At 40.1% G+C, this 18,106-nt stretch overlaps 2 protein-coding genes across 2 annotated transcripts in view; one reads left to right on the top strand and one right to left on the bottom strand.

Annotated features, from left to right (window-relative positions):
• The first annotated feature begins 614 nt into the window (after positions 1–614).
• Positions 615–12,867, top strand: atp1b1a (ATPase Na+/K+ transporting subunit beta 1a). Its single transcript, XM_036540047.1, has 6 exons — positions 615–909; positions 5,088–5,216; positions 9,022–9,177; positions 10,717–10,901; positions 11,198–11,281; positions 11,493–12,867. Exons 1-6 carry the CDS (start codon positions 813–815, stop codon positions 11,748–11,750), a joined length of 909 nt encoding a protein of 302 aa, XP_036395940.1. The 5' UTR covers positions 615–812; the 3' UTR covers positions 11,751–12,867.
• A 2-nt stretch (positions 12,868–12,869) lies between these two features.
• Positions 12,870–18,106, bottom strand: part of nme7 (NME/NM23 family member 7) — a 46,760-nt gene continuing 41,523 nt past the window's right edge. The window contains exons 11-12 of the mRNA XM_036540046.1: positions 13,960–14,067; positions 12,870–12,928 (exon numbers count right to left, since the gene is read on the bottom strand). Of these exons, the coding sequence (XP_036395939.1) occupies positions 12,896–12,928; positions 13,960–14,067 (141 nt within the window). The 3' untranslated portion in view covers positions 12,870–12,895. The remainder of the gene's footprint in view (positions 12,929–13,959; positions 14,068–18,106) is intronic.

Below are 18,106 nucleotides of genomic sequence, written 5' to 3'. Positions count from 1 at the left end.
GGGTGCCTTGTTTAAAAGAGAAGGAAGTATTTACTGAGAACTGATGCAGCCTTCACGTTGAGTCTTTATGACTTCGACACGATTTATCAATTCATTGTACCTTCACGCTACAGTCGTCCTACATGTGCACTTTCTCAAAATGGATAAGGATACAACATGACCGAAAGCAACTGATTTCTGAGTTGCAGCGCCATCTGGTAAGTAGCTGGGCGAGACATTACATTATTAATTCATTTAAATATACATAAATGAATGAGACAACAAAGGTACTCTGAGTTCCTCTCAGGTAAATTAACTAAACCGTACGTCTGTTTCACGTACAGTGCCCTGTATGTAACTCAACGATCAGTTGAGTTTCTTTGCGAGCACCCAAAGCAGCAGCACGTGCACGTGTAAACGACCTTTTGAATTTTTACTCGCTGCAACCGTCGGATTTGCCTCACTTCGCTGAAGCGCCTCTGTGTTCCAGCCCCCATATCCGCGTCGGGCGGAGCGGCCGTTTTTCTCTCTCTCTCTCTCTCTCTGACATACAATTGTGTTACGCAAAAGAATGTGGGTTTGTGATTTGTCAGGCTCGGCCCTCCCTCCCCGTAGGTAACTTATTAAAAGAGTTTGCGGGCGGAGCCGGCCGTCGGGAAGGATATATTGTGTGGGGGTACATTACTGCGAGCCGGGTACGACTCTGTCCTTTTCGGAATTTGGAGCAGGAGGTGGGGGGTTTGCCGTCACTGGTGTAACGGAGGCCACCCAAAAAAAAGAAAAACAAAGAAACACAATTTCACTGAAAAAAGGGAACTAAAACCAACAAGAAAATGCCGGCAGCGAATAAAGATAGTGATGGTGGATGGAAGAAGTTTCTCTGGAATTCGGAAAAAAAGGAATTGTTAGGACGTACCGGAGGGAGTTGGTGTAAGTATGCTATACTTTACCTGTAGCCTTAGCCAACTTGGCTATCTGGATGCGTAAGTCAGTTGAACTCACATGTGTTGAATTAACTGTAACGTTGGCTTGAAATCGTATAACGTCAACCTTATGACTTTTTAATACTTCCGTGTAGTCGACTGCTGGCTAACTAGCTGTCTGGCTAGCTAGCTCTGCTACCAGCTAGCTCTACTTACAAATATTTCTGAAATGTGGAGAAATGTTTCGTGTCCTATTTTCCTAACTGGGAAATTTAGAGCTAAATTCAGCACCTGTTTGATCTCAGGTCGTTGCACTTATCCTAGGATAATGTCTGAAGTCGGAGCTAGATAGTGAGTGGTGATATGTTTCAGTGCTTCATTTGATGACATTAACGTTTTTTCGAAGTGTCTCGAAAGGGAGCTTGCTGACATTAGCTGCCTTTGGACGATTTTAATTCACTGACATTTTGAAATTTAGCCAACTTCCGAATTTTCCGAACGTTTAAAATAACTAGTATATGTTATAGCCATTTGGCTAATCACAACCCACTATGTCTGACTGACTATCTAGCTCTTGTGCAGTCACATGTTTGTAAGTATTTAGTTATTGTCCTGTTTGAAAGAGGTTATATCGAAGGACGTTGATTTTGCCTAATTTGTCTTAAGACTGTTCCTGTAATTAAGCACTTGTCATAGAGATCCTTTGTCTGACCAGGTTTACAGTAGTCATTTTGTATGCTGGGAGGCTGTGGAAGACACAGTTGGTGTCCTGTGACCAGTGACATGGATCACCGATTTAACGCGGAGAGGCACTACCTATAATTGTACGTCGAACCTCGCAGTTGTCCTCATTAAACAGTCTAAATGGTGATCGTAGATAGACAGAAAGAGTTAAAACTGCAACATAGTACAAGGTGAGTCAAGGTGATGAGGCCCGTTACTTGGATCCAGGAGAGGACATTGTACATCTAGTGTTACGTATTGGCAGGAACGTCATTTTGATATGACTAACAATGGGAATTGATTAGTTGGCTCTAATTAGTTGTTTCTGTTCACGACTTTCCAAATCTAGCTACATATTCTTTGAGACGCTTTCAATGTCACTTTTAGGATTAACATTTTCATGTTTTGAAGTGGCGACACTTACCGAATAAGAAGTTTGTCTCTTAGCAACATTTCAGTTCTGTATTAGCATGCTTCCAAGATCACGAAGAGGCACACGCTCAACCTCCACGGCCTACTTAGAAAAAGTTTATTGTAGTTAGGTTAATTAGCTAGCTATCTCCATGTAGCAAGGCGTTTACAACTATAATTTAGTTAGCTAATGCATATTATGTAGAAAGCTGTACGTTTCCAACATTATGTAATCGATGCCGGAAATTTGAAGGCGACAGAACTGAATAACGTTAGCTAACGAGCTAGCGAGCTGCCTGTGAGGGACACGCGAGAGCTGCAGTCACGCGTCGGTTGCGGCAGCTCCGCAAATATGGTCGACCGCAAATGCATCACTCGAGTTCTGATGACAGCATCTTAAAACGGAGCTAAAAGTTTCTGCAGGTGTCGTATTATCCTTTGTATCAGTACACCGGTAATTATTTCAACCTTTAACTAATCTTTAACAGGATTTATGTCTGTGCTGTGAAAGTGAAAGTAGCCCGACTCACGAGGGAGAAGCATCACGCAAATTATCGTGCCTGCCTAAGGAGATCAGTTCGCATGAAGCCGTAACGCAGTTCACACACAGTACAGTAGCTGCCTACTCGCGTATATGACTTCAAATGAGTTGTCTGGCCATCAGTTTTTTAATTGTATTCAGAGGACTATTTTTTAACTTTAGAGAGGGCAGTAAGGGTGAAACGGGTGTGTGTTTCGTCTACTGTATATCTGAAAATTAGTCCAACTCCTGTTTTCGCTCAAGATCACTAAAGGGTTCTTGTGACCCTTTGTCATTGCTTTATGCACCAACGGTACACCTATGCGGAAACTGGACTATACCATGTGCTTCATTTGGAATACAGCGAATGTGCTGTGGTCATTGGTTTACTATCATTACAGCCTGAAAGACTTGGCTCATCTCCTGTTATGTAATGTCTGCACTGAGCTGAAAGTAAGGTAACAATTTGAAAGGCACTTAGTGTGTTGATACTGGTCTAAGGGAATTTGAACTTGGTTTTGGCACTGTTTAACTGTTCCATCTTAAATAATTTTGTATCACTTAGAACTAGCATATTTATGGGAAAATGTGCTTGTCATTGCTGGGAAGTGAGAATGATTCGTGGTCACTCATGCCCAGAGCTTTTCGTCTCTCCCATACAGTTGGGCTTCCATAGCAATGCCTCATAGCACTGCTAGAAAGATTTTGTCATTTTAATGAACAAATGTCTTGTAAAGAGGGATGAAGGTGAGATTTGAAACACCCCACAGATTAATGCAGCAATGCATGCACTGGTAACTACAACTTGCATTTATTACAAGACAGATTTTATCCAATTTATTTGAGCAATTTGTTCTGCATTCTTGTTGACTACTGTATGCCATCAGACTGGCATGCAGTAGGTGAACAAGGTGCTGAACCCCAAGACTCCAGGTCTTTCAATATGAAGGCTCATTGTCATGTAATAAAAACCTCCTAGAGTGTGGGACATCAGCAAATATTTAAATCACAGAAGGCTGTGAGTAAAACGACTTTGTTGTGGTCATAGAGGGTGACAGCACTGAAAATATGGACTGTGCAGTTTCGTGGTTGAGGGCAAGGTTGGCCATTCAAATAGAAGAGGGAAGGGGTATGGTATGTAAATTGACCTGCTGCAGCTGACTTTAGTAGACTGGACTCTAGGGGAGGGGGGGTTCTGGTTTGGGAACATTTTATTTGCAGGATGGGGGGAGGAGTTTGTGGAGTGCCAGGAATGTACAGTGACTCACCTATTGTCAGATCAGACAGGTTGCATATGCTGCAGTTGCATCATCGGGGAACACATGCATTGGTTCAGCAGAATAGAGACAGTCATACCTCCACTGTTGGTGTTCCTGCTGGGAGCTGGGAATAAGGAATGGCATTTGAGGATGGCATACAGGGTCATTCTGTGCACTGTCCACTGTTCTCACTAAGAGTGCCACAGAAGTCATGGCACACCTTGGTTTTGTTGTAGGATAAACTTAGGAAGGAAAGTACCTTCATATCTTGTGTCTGAGATTACATTCCTTTTGGTAAAAATGCAAAAGATACCAATATTTTGCATCAGATTTTTTATTGTGAGTACAATTCATTTAAGTTTTGTAAATTGATCATTTTATTTCATAGTGTTGCCCCATGCTGCTGTAGGAATTATAAACTGATTGAGCGTTTTAGAAAAATCAATTGCATTACACTGTGACATCTGTTATGTAAGCAAACACTGAGGGCAGGGGTTGTAGTTTTCATCAGATTGCTAAACTATGATCTTCTCTGTTAATCTTTGTCATGTGTCATTTTAACCAATTAAAAGGTAAAAACAACATCCATGCTTAAATCAACAATTTTCAGTCAACAGCTAGCACAGTGTAGCACGGATACTTTTAATATTTCTTTTTTAATGTATCTTAAATGCATGCTTAATTTACTCCTGGGTATCGTGCTTGTTTAGGGATGGTTGTAGTTTTACTTGCCTCACCCCCAATTTCAAGGCAAGAGTCAGGAGAAACATGAGAGTATTAGAGTCCACACATGCAAATTTTACCCCCAATGTGTAAAACAAATGGGTTGGGCTAGTTAAAAAAAGAGAACTTTGAGCCACGCTAATCCCATATTTATTGCTGAACTGCAACCTTCGTGTCAGCAGCTGGCTTCCCCTCTCAGTACCACGCTGGTACCTTGTGATTAGCGGGTGATTTTGTTCCCAGCCTTTTCTCCTTTCATTAGTTCATTTTCCCTATTGTTAACCATCTATTGTTTCAGCTGGGTGGAGGAGTCAATCATGTGCTACAGGTCCATAGTTTAGACCCCCACACTCCACCCAGTAGAATTAATGCGCTAAGCAAAAATATGCTGTTCTCTGGAAAAAAAAAATGCAGCATTTTTGTACTTTCTTCTCTCTATACAACTTGTGTACTTCTAGACTTGCAGAGGAGTGCAGCTCAAAAGGGCTCAATGAATGGCATTTTCTGGGTGTTTCATTGTAATTGAAGCCTGTTCCTTTCTCTTTCCAGCAAAGATCCTCTTGTTCTACGTGATCTTCTATGGCTGCTTGGCTGGAATATTCATTGGCACCATCCAGGCCATGCTGCTCACCTTGAGCAACTACAAACCCACGTATCAGGACAGAGTGGCACCCCCAGGTAAGGCAGTGTTGATGGCAAAACTGTGTGTGTGTGTGTGTGTGTGTGTGTGTGTGTGTGTGTGTGTGTGTGTGTGTGTGTGTGTGTGTGTGTGTGACAAGCATCGCCGGTAAGTCTGTTGGCCATTGTTTAAGATTCCTTAATTTTATCCTTATTCTTTAGAATGTAAATTATTAGTTTGAAGGATCTTGCACAGGCCTTGCCCATAGAGTATGCTACACAGTAGACACTTTAGTTGATTGCAGTCAGACCAGGAAATGTGTTTGCAGGGAACATGTTTATTTACTTGCGCTGTTATCAGTGTATTACAAGGTAGTGTGAGTCCAACCTGTAAACAAAAGGAATAGGTTTTTGAAAGCTCAGCTCACAGAGTCATTTTTTTTTCATTTTGAAGTCATTCAGACTTTCCAGCTGGCAAGTGAATGTTTACTTTAACGTTTGTCTTTTGAAAGAAAATAATGGAAGGCTTCACGGTCTCAGGCTGCATGTGAATGTACTGGTGATTGCTCTGAGACAGTTGATCTGTATTCATTGATTTCATCATGTGACCCATATGCCATACAAGCAGTCAAGGCCACTTTTTTTTATTTCTATTTTAAAGCAGTTTTAAGTGGAAGGTCTGATGCATTTCAGTGATATACATATTTGCAGATATTCCTCTTTTTTCTGTAAGTTGTCAGCAGGTCCATTTGCATGGCCTAGTTACAGGCAGTTAACTATCTGGAAAGCTAGTAGAGCATTGCTTATGCATTAGTGTAATATCTAATCCACAACATGCATGACTCAGAATTAATTTAATTCACTAATACCAGGTGAATATTAGTGTCAGGCCATTTTTACCAATGTTTTTTTTTCTTCAATTTGAAATGGATAATTTTCAATATGTCTGCTAAATGTTTTCACTGTAGCCTTATAAAGACCCTAAGCAGCATTCTTTGTTTAGCCTGTATGAATTTACAGGTATACTTGTATTGAATTTATTCAAATGATATTAAAATAATGATAAAAAAAAAAACAAAGTTGTCCCAAATAAGGTTGAATTTTAAGATGTGAGATGTTTCATCATTACATCTGCTGTGTTCACGTTTCGGGTTTCGGGTTTCAAACTGTGGTGTCAGGTGAACTGATTTGTGCAGCTTCCTTTCATTGGATTGGAAAAGTACAAGCCCTCATACCAGGCAGTTTAAGCCTTGAGGGGAGGGGGGGGGGGGGGGGGGGGGGGGGGGCTGGAGTTTCATGTTTTGAAACAAGAAAAGAGAACTTGCCTGAAATGATCTAGTTTGTGGGTGTGGGCTTAAGGCAGCTCTACTCATCACTGTATTGTGCAAATGTGTCAGTCCACTAATTGGTGATTGGTTAATTCATTCCAAGTGTAATTAAGATCAGAGGATCCGCACAATACCTGCTCTCTGCACACTGATTCAACAGTCAGAGAACCATAGACCTTTATATGGCTATACTTTAGTTTCCACAATGGCATAACCGTAACTGACTACCAGTACAGATGTAATCAAGCCAAATACTATGATGCATGTAAGCACTTTATCACTCTGTTTTTCTCATGGAGTTAACTATAGTCTGGTTCTCCTGAAATAAACTGGCATCACTGTAGTAGCCTAGATCTGAAATTGTTGATACACAGACATGCCTGCCAAGTCACTAGCACAATAGAAGATGCTAACAGTGTTCATTAGAAGAGGTCTTGGTACTGTTGACTAAGTAACTATGAGAAACTGCTTTTGTGCCATTGAATTTTAGTAGGTATGAATAATGCAAGTTCAAAACACAAAGCGTAGAAAGGAGTAGTACAGAGCAGAGACAGCATTATGTGGGATGGGCCTGTGTAGACTGCAATGTGGTCCTCTTTCAGCTGCACACTTAAGCCCACTGTCTCTAGTGAACTCCCTTCTGGAAGCTGTTTGCCAAGGGTCTGTTTGATCAGAGACCTTGTGGCCATTGCCTTCCTACTTGCCTGCCTGTGGTAGCTCATGGGATGTCGGACAAGCATTCCTTTTCAGTCCTAGGTGATCACCCGTGCTGTATGGGAAGACTCTGAATGACGATGACTGAATGTTTTTTTTTTTTTTTTTTTGGTTTGGAAACCGCTTGGCCTCTCTGCTTCCTGTTTTAGAGCCACTTCATTATGACGCACGTCATGTGAAATCCTGTCACAGACCTTTTCCCACCCCATGTGTCTTAATAATTGAGTATTTCTGTGAGTCATACATAAGTGGCTCAATAGATTACTTCAAAATATTCTTAAAATTCAGTAAACTGATTTTTCAAAATGGCACCTTTGCTGCAGTATAAAGTTGGAAGCTTGAGCAGCACTGGAAATTTGGTGAAGTGTCTGTTGAGACTGTAATCTCCCCCATAGTTCTGAGCTGCACTTTCTGTCATTCTTTCTCTCTCTCTCACACTCGCACACACACACTCACACTCTCGCTGCCCAATGACAAACTCAGTTTTCGCAAAAGACAAGGTGTTGTCCTGTTGGAATTTTTAACCATCATTGTTGGCTGGCTCTATGACCATTTCTGTTTACAGAATTTTGAATGTTTTAGGCAGGCCTACCAAGTAGACCATGTGTTGGTGTGAAGTACAGTGTGCTCAAGTGAGCTTCCACTGGGAGCTCAGTAAAGGAGCTGGCAGACACACTTTTGAAGCCCCTCCCCTCTTTCTGGTTGAAAGTTTCCATTGTGAAGAAAAAGCACATGAGCTGGGTTAGTTTTGCAAGCACAAAAATGACTAAGCCATGCTGTTTTTTTCTTTGTCTAACACATCAATCTAAAACATATTTTCTCATCTTTTCTGAAGTTTTTGAATTACCATCATATTTTTTGGTCATGAAACGTGACTGTCAGTTTAATGTTGTAGCACTTTATGAACCAGCTGTAGTCAAAAATGACGCAATTGAAAATGACAGCCACTGAGCTTGATATACCAGTGGTGATATGTATAAGTAAAGGATTGACTTTTTCCCTGGATAAATTTCTTTGGATTAATTTCCTGGATTGTTTGTCCCTCGATCCATGGAACACTGAAATGCCTTTTTCAGGCTCATTTCCACCATACATCACGTAGCTCTAACTATACATATACATATGGACTGCTGTGATGGTAGAAAATTGCTGCCACTGAGTATACAGTGCTCTTTTAAAAAGTACACAGCCATGGCACTGATGGTTAGCATTTCACCAAGTGTGGCCCTTTTGTAAAGAACTTGCCAGATATCATGGTAGTACTGTTCTGCAAATGGTTCCTAAATCAATACTTTCCTAGGGATTCTCAGAGAGCTGAGTTGATTCAGTTGATTCATCTCAAGATCCTTAATCCGCAATGTCACTTCTGTAATCTAGGAACGTATCAAGTTCAAAACATTTTGTCATACCATGATAATACAAATTTTTGTAATGTACAGACATCTTTTAAGCTGGGTGTTCCCTGAGGACAAGTCTGTATGTTTTTGTTCCATTTAACCTGTTCATTAATTCATGTGTTTAAAGGTACACCTCAAACTCATCTTTCATGTTTTACTAAAGACACATTTAAATAGCATTTAGCAAAGATTCCTCATAACTGGATTTGACATCCCCATAGTTAACTGCTCAAGCAGTTATCAAACTTTATTCAGGTCAAGTTGGGGACAAAAAAGGCATACATACTGGATCCATGGGACCTGGGTTCAGAAATGCTCATAACCAAGTGAAGACAGTAGAAGCTGAACTTTACAGTGTTTTTTTTTTTTTTTTTTTTTCTTTTACCTACCTGTTTTACCTACAGTCTGGTTGTTCTCCCTCTTCAGGTCTAACACATACCCCACGCTCAGAAAAAGCGGAAATGGCTTTTAGTAAGGACGATATGATGACTTATGTGAAGTACACAAAAGTCTTGAAGGACTTCCTGGAGATGTATGATGATGACAAACAGCTGGACCAGATGAAGTATGAGGACTGTGGAGGTAAGAGTCACACTTGATCCCTTTTTATTCCCATAAAGAAGTGAGGATAACGATGCAAGTTGCTTGTGGAGCATCTTTATTGAAAACTGAGTGTGGTGGGGACGGACCAACTTCAAAAATGATCCTGAGATGGTTGAACAGAATTGATGTGTCCTTCTTATGGATTCCTGTGTCTTTAAGAATGGTATGGTACAATGCTGCATTGCATGAGCTGGAAAGACTAAAATTGTGTGGTGAATTGATTTTTTCCAAACCTCTCTAAGGTGAGGATTTATCTACTGTATAGGGTACTGTATAGTAAAAGTATGTGACAAGAACAATACTTTATGATGAGGTGGGTGGGATGGAGGTATGCAGAAGCCCACCAGGTTCTATCAAACTTACAAAGGTTATGGTTGTTAATACTTCCATTGTGAACCAAATTATATCACCTTGGCTTTTTTTTTTTTTTTTATTGCATTGTTTGATAATGGATTGAGATTTCCACAGACTGATTGCCCATTGTGCTTACAGACAATGGTTTACTTGGCAACTCTTCTCTGCAGGTTTTCTGTATTTGCATTTTACATGGTTTTAATTTCTGATACTTTCAGTGATTTGCTACATAACTTTCTAAAATGAACAATATGTGAAAGTTTCATCATGTGACAGGTTCTGCTCTGTATGCCACTGAGTGCTTGGAACCAGTTGTTTAAACAGCAGTCACACAAATTATCCCATTGGCAAGGGGCATAGCCTGTAGGAAGACATACATTGTTTAACACTGCTTGTTACATTCCTGGCTCCACAGTAAGAGAAGACTTCCAGCAATAAAACATGACTTCTGCCATTTGACATTTCAGTACATTTGGGAAAGAACACAGCCTGTGAATATGACCTGAATTCTGTTTACATTTACAGATGTTATCACTAGTTTACTATTATCCTGCTTAATTTGGTGTGTAATCAGTGACACGATGACCATATTCTCATTGCTGAAAATCATGATAGCACTTTCCTTTTAGTGTGCCCAGATATAGCCATATTAGGCATGTATAAAATTGATTTGTTGCAGTTTCTGGTAACTGAACATACAATTGGCAGTGTTTTCTAAACTTCTCTACCCAGCCAAATGGTTTCATTACTGAACTGCACTGATCAGTGGATGTAGACCGTAATTAATGATTTCATGCCTATGTCAGTGGCACAATTTTCTAGAATTTCTATTGTAGAAATGTTACCAGTTACCAGTAAATTAAAAGGATATTGACTTAAAATAACAAAGTTATTTGGAATGGAGGTCATCCTGTAGGGTGCCCCATGTGCAGAATTGTTGGTACATGGAAAGGTAACAGTAAAATATAGTTCTGTTGCTTGAGGACTGGAGTCACTCAAGTGTGGAATACAAGTCAAGTGGCTGACTTTAATGTTATTTTGTGTCTGGTCTTAAGACACAAAGCAGACAATTTACATTTGCAGTTGTGCTGAGTAGCTTCAAGGAACGTCAGCATTATGGAAGGTTTTTTGAGCTTTATTTATGCTTTTCTCTGCTTTTTCCAGAGGACCCTGACACCTATAAGAACAGGGGAGACCTGGAAAGTGATGTGGGAGTCAGGAAGGCCTGCAGATTCAAGAGGTCTTGGTTGGGCAGCTGCTCTGGCATTGAGGATAAAGAGTTTGGGTTCAAGGATGGAAAGCCCTGTATGATCGTCAAGCTTAACAGGATTGTCAACTTCAGACCAAGGGTAAGTCTCCCTCTGAGTTCTGCTGTGTCCAGATGGTCAGCATTTGGATATGCCAAGTGAAGAGATGAATCTGATACCATTTGTAGCTGTCCCACTTGAAATCATTCTTTAACAAAGCAAGGAAGGGGGTACACTTTCATGCTATTGTGCTCAAGAATGCTATTTGCGCAGATCTGGGGTATGTAAATAGATTATCCCGAGATATTTGCTGCCATTTCCAGTTTTGCTGTCCCTGATGTCACGGACCAGGTTGTCTTTGTGACATTGCATGCTGACTCAAAATTTTTTGCCTTTAGCCTCCCACTTCCAACGAGAGCATCCCTGAAGAGGCCCAGGCCAAAGTGCAACCCAACGTGATCCCCATCTTCTGCACCAACAAGGTACTTCACTACAGACACCCTGCAGTGCAGAGCCACTCTTTATGGAGTGGTCACGCTCATTTTAATCTAGATCAAAGAATCAGCATAGTGCCCAGACATTCACAAAACACATTTGTACTGAATTCAAAGACATGGTACTAAGAACATTCAGTTGCACACAAGATCAACCTTGTCATCTGTTTCACTGATCTTCCCACCTCTGTGCTTGCAGAGAGAGGAAGATGCTGGAAAGATTGGAGAGATCAAGTACTATGGCATTGGCGGTGGCTTCCCCCTGCAGTACTACCCCTACTATGGCAAACTGCTGCACCCACAGTACCTCCAGCCTCTCGTGGCCATCCAGTTCATGAACCTCACAATGAACACTGAGCTGCGTATCGAGTGCAAAGTCTTCGGTGACAATATCAATTACAGCGAGAAGGACCGCTACCAGGGACGTTTTGACATTAAAATCACCGTCAATTCATGACCTCAGCTATGGAAATAGCACTTCCTCTGCCCCCATTTCAATGATTTAAAAAATGAAAAATAAATTAAAGTAAAAACACAACTAGTCTTGAACAAACTGTCATAACATAACGGGACCTACACTTCATCTGTATGCTTTACACTAGCTTTTCTGCATATATCTAGGGTTAGAATGTAAATTACAGAAAGAGTAGCAATAGCAAAGTATTTATTCTACTGTAAATGAAAATATTCCTTGAGCCATGGGACATGTTCATTTATTACTGTAAATTGTAATTCCACTACTGATGTAGCGAGCAGTGTTTCTGTCCCCTAAGTATTGCTGCCTTGTGTGGTTTATATATATTTTTGGAGTGTACAGTACAGTAGTTGCATACATCGGTCCTTCCCAAACCATGCTGTAATTTCTGTTTTCTTACGTGAGCAAGCTTTAGCGGTCCAAGGTGTGTGAGTGTGTGTATGTATGTACACACATGTACAAACTGAAAATACTGTCATGGTACGCTCTGATTGCTTCTAGGTCCGTGTGTGAGAAAATGGCTGCACTCCGTGAAATTCTTTACCTTTTCAGTGTGTCTTTTAAGTCGATGATTGTGGGAGACTAAATTTTTTCATCACTTGTTCTCTTCTTTTGGATCACTTCTAAATGTGGGATGAGGGGTTTATTACACTTTTTGTTTGAGGCTTTTACTTCCTTTTATGCTTAAGTACAACGTAGAGTTGTGTGTCCAGCCAGTAAGACTATTACCTTAATGGTAATGGTGTTAACTCAGTGCTATTAAAAACAATTGTTTTGCTGGAGACATCACATGATGTGGTGTAACTTTCTAATGAATGTTTTAGCCATTTTCATGGTGGAAGAATTTTATATTTATGCAGTTGTACATTTTTTTTTCTGCAGGAAAAAGTGTAATGTATAAATACAATACCAAAGTCACTGGTCAAAGGTTAGTTGAATCTTATCTGAAGCAATGCAGTACCCTGTGTAATAGGATGTTTCATTGGTGTTAAAAGTGCAAAAGTCAATGTTGAACATCAGTAAACTTATCAGGAGTCCATCTACTAGTCATTTATTTAATCCGGTAGGACTTTAACAAAAATAAAACGGAGAAACTTTACTGTTGTGCCATAGTTATTTTATTTAAATCATCCATCCAGTATTTTGAAGAAGTACTGCACCTGTGAAAGAAAAACATCTGTCAAATCAAATAAAGTAAATCCTGCAAGAATACATAATTTTCTTTCCAGTCGGGCAAAATAGTTTTCGTCTTAAGTGCAGTTTCTCATGTTTGTGTGTAACATTCAGTGACTATCACTGCCTTCTGTGTTGTGACATCCCACAAGCAGCAAAATTGGTTTCATCTTGAAGAGGTTGTTGAGGCAATGTCTCTGTCATTCAGCGCTTGGAACTGGGTAAGCGTGGTCCATATCCCTGACTGGAATGCAGCTACTCCATTAACATGGAGCTGCTTGGCTATTGGCTGAGAAAATCAGGAGCTTGCTAGAACAATGATGGGCAGCGGGACAAACCCACTCGGAGCGTAACAATGGTTTTGTTGAGCGTTTCTTCTTCCACCCTCCCTTTTGCTCTACCTCAAAAACATTGAGATCTGTTGCATCCCACAGACTAGAATCAGATGACCGTGAGCAAGAAGGGAACATGGCTGTTTGTCATCCTCTGAGGTGCCAGGCACAGATCATAATGTACCTTTGGCATGAAGTGTAATTTTTAAATACATGTACAGTGCAAGTGGACTTTACAACAGAAAATTATCCAAACAGGAAGCAGGTGGCTGTGGGTAACGCCCCTTCCTTTAATATTTCAAGCTGAATCATACTGATGTGTAAGTATGGGGTATGCCCCGCCAATCTGTACTTTGGCTAATACCATGCCAGCCATTCCACTATATTAAAAATGATTACCATACATTTGTCAAATGACCTTGCTCACCACACCTCATTTTGTTAACAAGCTTAATAGTAGAGACCTCACCTGTTCTGGTTTGATTTTGGACAAAATGTTCATTAAGAATATTCTCCAGAGATTAGGCTCTTAACATCAGAAGCCAGTTTTAAAACGTTTTGGTTGGAGGAGGTGGAGGTATAAATCAGAAGCAGCCTCTGAAATAAGTGCAAGCTAAAAGAAACAACAAATGTCCATACATCATGAAGTCAATGTTTTACACAGTTAACGAAATGTCCTACATTACCTCCAAAATGCCGTCTTCTGGCAGGTCTGTACAGTGTACAGCATTCTGCACTTTGTTTCTCCCAAACTGGGCACGCAAGGTGGAGGGCCGGAGGTGACGTGCAATTTCCTGTTCAAGACAGAATCAAATATTAATTATGGAAATGACAGACATTATACTTAGTTACAGTATTATCACACTCCTGTTAAACTTTTGAGGGTTTGTGAAATCAACCTGTCAAACACATGACACAGAGATGTGGCATTTACAGCAGTTTGCTAATGATGGAGAAAACAATGGCAGCCACATACTGAAGGAAGCTGCAGCCTCCTAGAGAAACCATTACAAGCCTGCAAGCGTGACATGCAGACAGACGGCCAGCCATTACAGCCTGGCACACAACTGACTTCAGAATTCTGTTCATGTTGTCATGCAGTAAAAAGGAAAAAAAGGCTTTTGCACTGTAATGTGAAAGCTGCAACAAAGAATACAAGCATTTCAGAGTGTATGAATTTACAAAGACAAATACTGCAGTCAAATTGCAGTCAAATTGCAGTCAAAATTACAGTCAAATATTGCATTTCCATTTCTGTGGAAATGTTTTAAATAGCGTGCGATGCCTGTGCAGCAAAACGGGTGGGTAAGTGTGCCATGCACTGGCATGACGCCAGCAATAATCAACATCTGGTCAGAAAGGAACGTCTTTCATTTTTAATCAGGCCACCTTTCATATATCCGGCTATGCCACCATGCTGAATGCTGATCTGCAGAGAACAGGAGGGCTGGAACCTGGGGCTCAGATAACAGCAGTATTCACTTTAGGGGGTGATTAAAGCTTTACAATTAGGGATATTTTCATTTCCATACGCAAACTAAAACACTAAGTTTTGTATTATCGCGAGTCAGTTTGTCCTGTTTTCTGCCACCTGACATGCCAATCAGACAGATGGAACAGTATTTTTGTTTAAATGCTTTCAGATCCATCAAGTATCCATGGGGCTTGTCAGTGCATACCGGGTATGGAATGGATTATGGACAACTTTATTTATATCCATACCCTCAAGTCATGTTGGAATTTTAAGAGTTTATCTAATGCTGCATTTTTTCCCTTTGGGGTGGGGGAGGGGGGGTGCTGCTTTGACTTTTGTTCTTGGTCACAAATACTCATTCACACTAAAACCAAAAGGAAGCATGATGAAAGCTTTCTGGATGGATGTCAAAGTATTTTCCTGCTCTCTGTTCATTTGCTACGAGACAAAGCAGTGGGCTAGGGAAACCTGATCCTACCAGTTGGCACTGTGGGAGGGGGTTGGGCCTGTCAGCTAACTGTGCCCTGGGTCAAACGCAAAAGGTCACAAATGAGCCGTAAAAAGGAGACAGCAGCCCCACCTCTCCCTCCCCCCTTTGTATGGACCGTGTAAAACCCCCTTAGAAAATACAAAAATAACTATTGGTAAATAATTACACAATGACTATTACTTGAAACTTTTTCACACTATGGGGAAATTCTGGCTTGCAACTGGTTTGAACTTAGCTATGTATTTGTAAATATTTCTGTTACACTTGGTAGCTAGGTAAATTCACAACAGCAACAAATAGTCAATTTGATATCTCGGTAACTACATTTTGACATTAGTTACCGACATACATTCGATGCAGATTTTTTAGGTAAATGTAACTAGATAGTTAAAATTAGCTAGTTATATATCCTTCATTTTTTAGGCCATGGTATTAAGTTAAAAAGCATTATTTGGTTAGGAAAGGAGCATGTTATCTGTAAATGGGTTTTTGGAAAGTTAAAATGAATTCTTCCCATTAATTTACATTTCAAATAATTTCTCTTAAAATTGGTCATCGTCACAGTTGAGAGGTTACATGTTGCACAAGTGAATAATTATCTAGAGTTCAGATAATCCTTAGGGGTCCTTAGCTAATCCTTAGTCGAGTGATTGCTTGCCAAACCACTTATTTACGACTGGCTGTGGCAGGTTTCACTGAAAGTTTCCTTCACACTACAGCCACCAAAACAGGTTCAGATTTTTTGCAGAGTCACTTACTGAAGTAGAGCCACACACAATGTTGTGATTAATGCTGGAGAGACCACACCTCACTCTGAGAATACTGGCTGTTTTCATCATTTGTGTGTCTACAATTATTTGAAAATACTGTTTATACTTTGAGGGGGCCCATGGATTATATGTTCAACCACCATAAACACTTCCTTTTGTCCTGTTACTTGGGTAGGAAAGCTGTAATTATGTGGTCATCACCGCTTTAGCTAATTACCCAGATGCTTCTTGAACCACCATGCTACTACTCAACAATGGCAAGGCATTAGACGTTATGTGTTAATGTTTTTTGCTCTTAACTAAAAAATGTTATGTGCTCCCATTATCAGCTTTAGGCACAGTTAACATGATATTCCTTAAAATCTTTTTTTTTTTTTTTTTTGCCTGCGTCATTAGGGACTCTCAAAGGAACATGGAGAAGGATCATGTTTTCTTGTGAGATTGAAGTCCTGTTGGAATTTTAGACAAAAAATGAGGTTCAGCTTGAGTGTTTTTTATCATGGCGGCAGAGGCTGAGACACATTCTTGCCTTGGTTTACGGCACTCCCTGCCAGGATATTCCTTAAACCCAAAGAGAAGAAATTACAGTGACACAGACAATGGCAAAAAGCTGCTTATAAAGGGATCAGGTGGATAACGTAAGGCAGAATTAAATGCATCAGCCAGCCTGATGTCCTCTAAACTGTTTGACATGGAGTGGGGGGTATTCTTTGCATCAACATGGAAAAACTAAAAAGGACCCAAAAATAATTTTCAAGACAGTCAACGCAACTAACATGCACAATAAAAACACACTTTTTGACTTTGATGTGGTAGTTATACAGACATTCCCTGTACCTGGATCGGGATGGCATCTTTTTTTTTTTTACACTCATGGTAACCAGGGTAGAGGAGAAAGACTGGAGGGGAGAATAGCAGAGAATTGCAGAGCACTGAACGATGTGCCTGGTATCCCAAGTAAAAGGCGTCTCTATGTAATTACATTAGTCACCCATAGATGACCTGCAGTCAGGGAGCTAAATTTCATTTTAATCAGCCCTGTGGAGTGTAGGGGTTGATGCTCACATCAGAACCATCTGCTTTTGTTGGAAATAAATGGTCCTGACAGTTACTTCCACTTGCTGCCATGAAATCCTCTTTTCCTGCTCTTTTCTGTAGAAGGAATGCCAGTATAGACCTTTCACATATTTGGACCAAAAACTCATTTTTAGAGCTTCATTTTAAAGATTAATTTTCTGTATGTTTGGTACAATAACAACCATTTCTCCTTCTAAGAAATGACAGGAATAGCGACAAACTACACTACTTCCTGGTAAACAGCAAGAGGTCATTCCATATGAAATTGATATATTTTCTTGTGTTCCCCTCTGGAAAAGTTCCACAAATACCACCTGCTGATGCTCTTTGCTCAAGCCAAACTTCCACATTCCAAGTTAAACAAAGATCATTGCTTTATTGAGGAGCCCATTTTTGAATTGTTTTGAATTGTTATGTTGTAGTGTCCTTTTGTGAATGAAAAAACGGTCCCTTGAAGACATTTTGGATCTGTTTGCACTCGTGATCCACATCTTATCATATGCATATATTGAAATATGCATCACTATATTTAAAAAAAATATATATTTAAAAAAAAATATGAATATTTTTTTAAAATATATTTTTGACATGAATATGTGATGGACACAATCTTTGACTCTCCGTTTTTGGATACTGTAAGTAAAAAGGCTTTGCTGTTAAAGTCAGCAAATTTCATCCTGAGATCCCCGCATGGCTTTAAAGATGTACTTCATATGAAACGCGGATCACATAATGTGGCTTACAGTGGCACACAGAATTCCTGTCACACACTATACTATTTTATCTTACACAAATGACTTTGCAATTAATCAATCAGGCTGTAATTGATTTTACTGAGGCTGTCTGAACAGTCTTTTCCACTCCCATTGTCTCAGGTCACTAAAACTCCGGAAATAACTCTCAAAGTGTGTCTGTATCTTCGGCACATCAAATGTTTTAATCAGTTAATGCATATTAAACATTTTGACAAAAAAGATCATGCATATGAGTGGAGTGTAAAGCCCTGTAAGCCATTTTTTTTC

The sequence above is a fragment of the Megalops cyprinoides genome, chromosome 11, assembly GCF_013368585.1.
Source record: "Megalops cyprinoides isolate fMegCyp1 chromosome 11, fMegCyp1.pri, whole genome shotgun sequence".
Lineage (NCBI taxonomy): Eukaryota > Metazoa > Chordata > Actinopteri > Elopiformes > Megalopidae > Megalops > Megalops cyprinoides.
The sequence above is the reverse complement of the archived record's forward strand: the minus strand, read 5'-3'. Positions and strand labels throughout refer to the sequence as shown.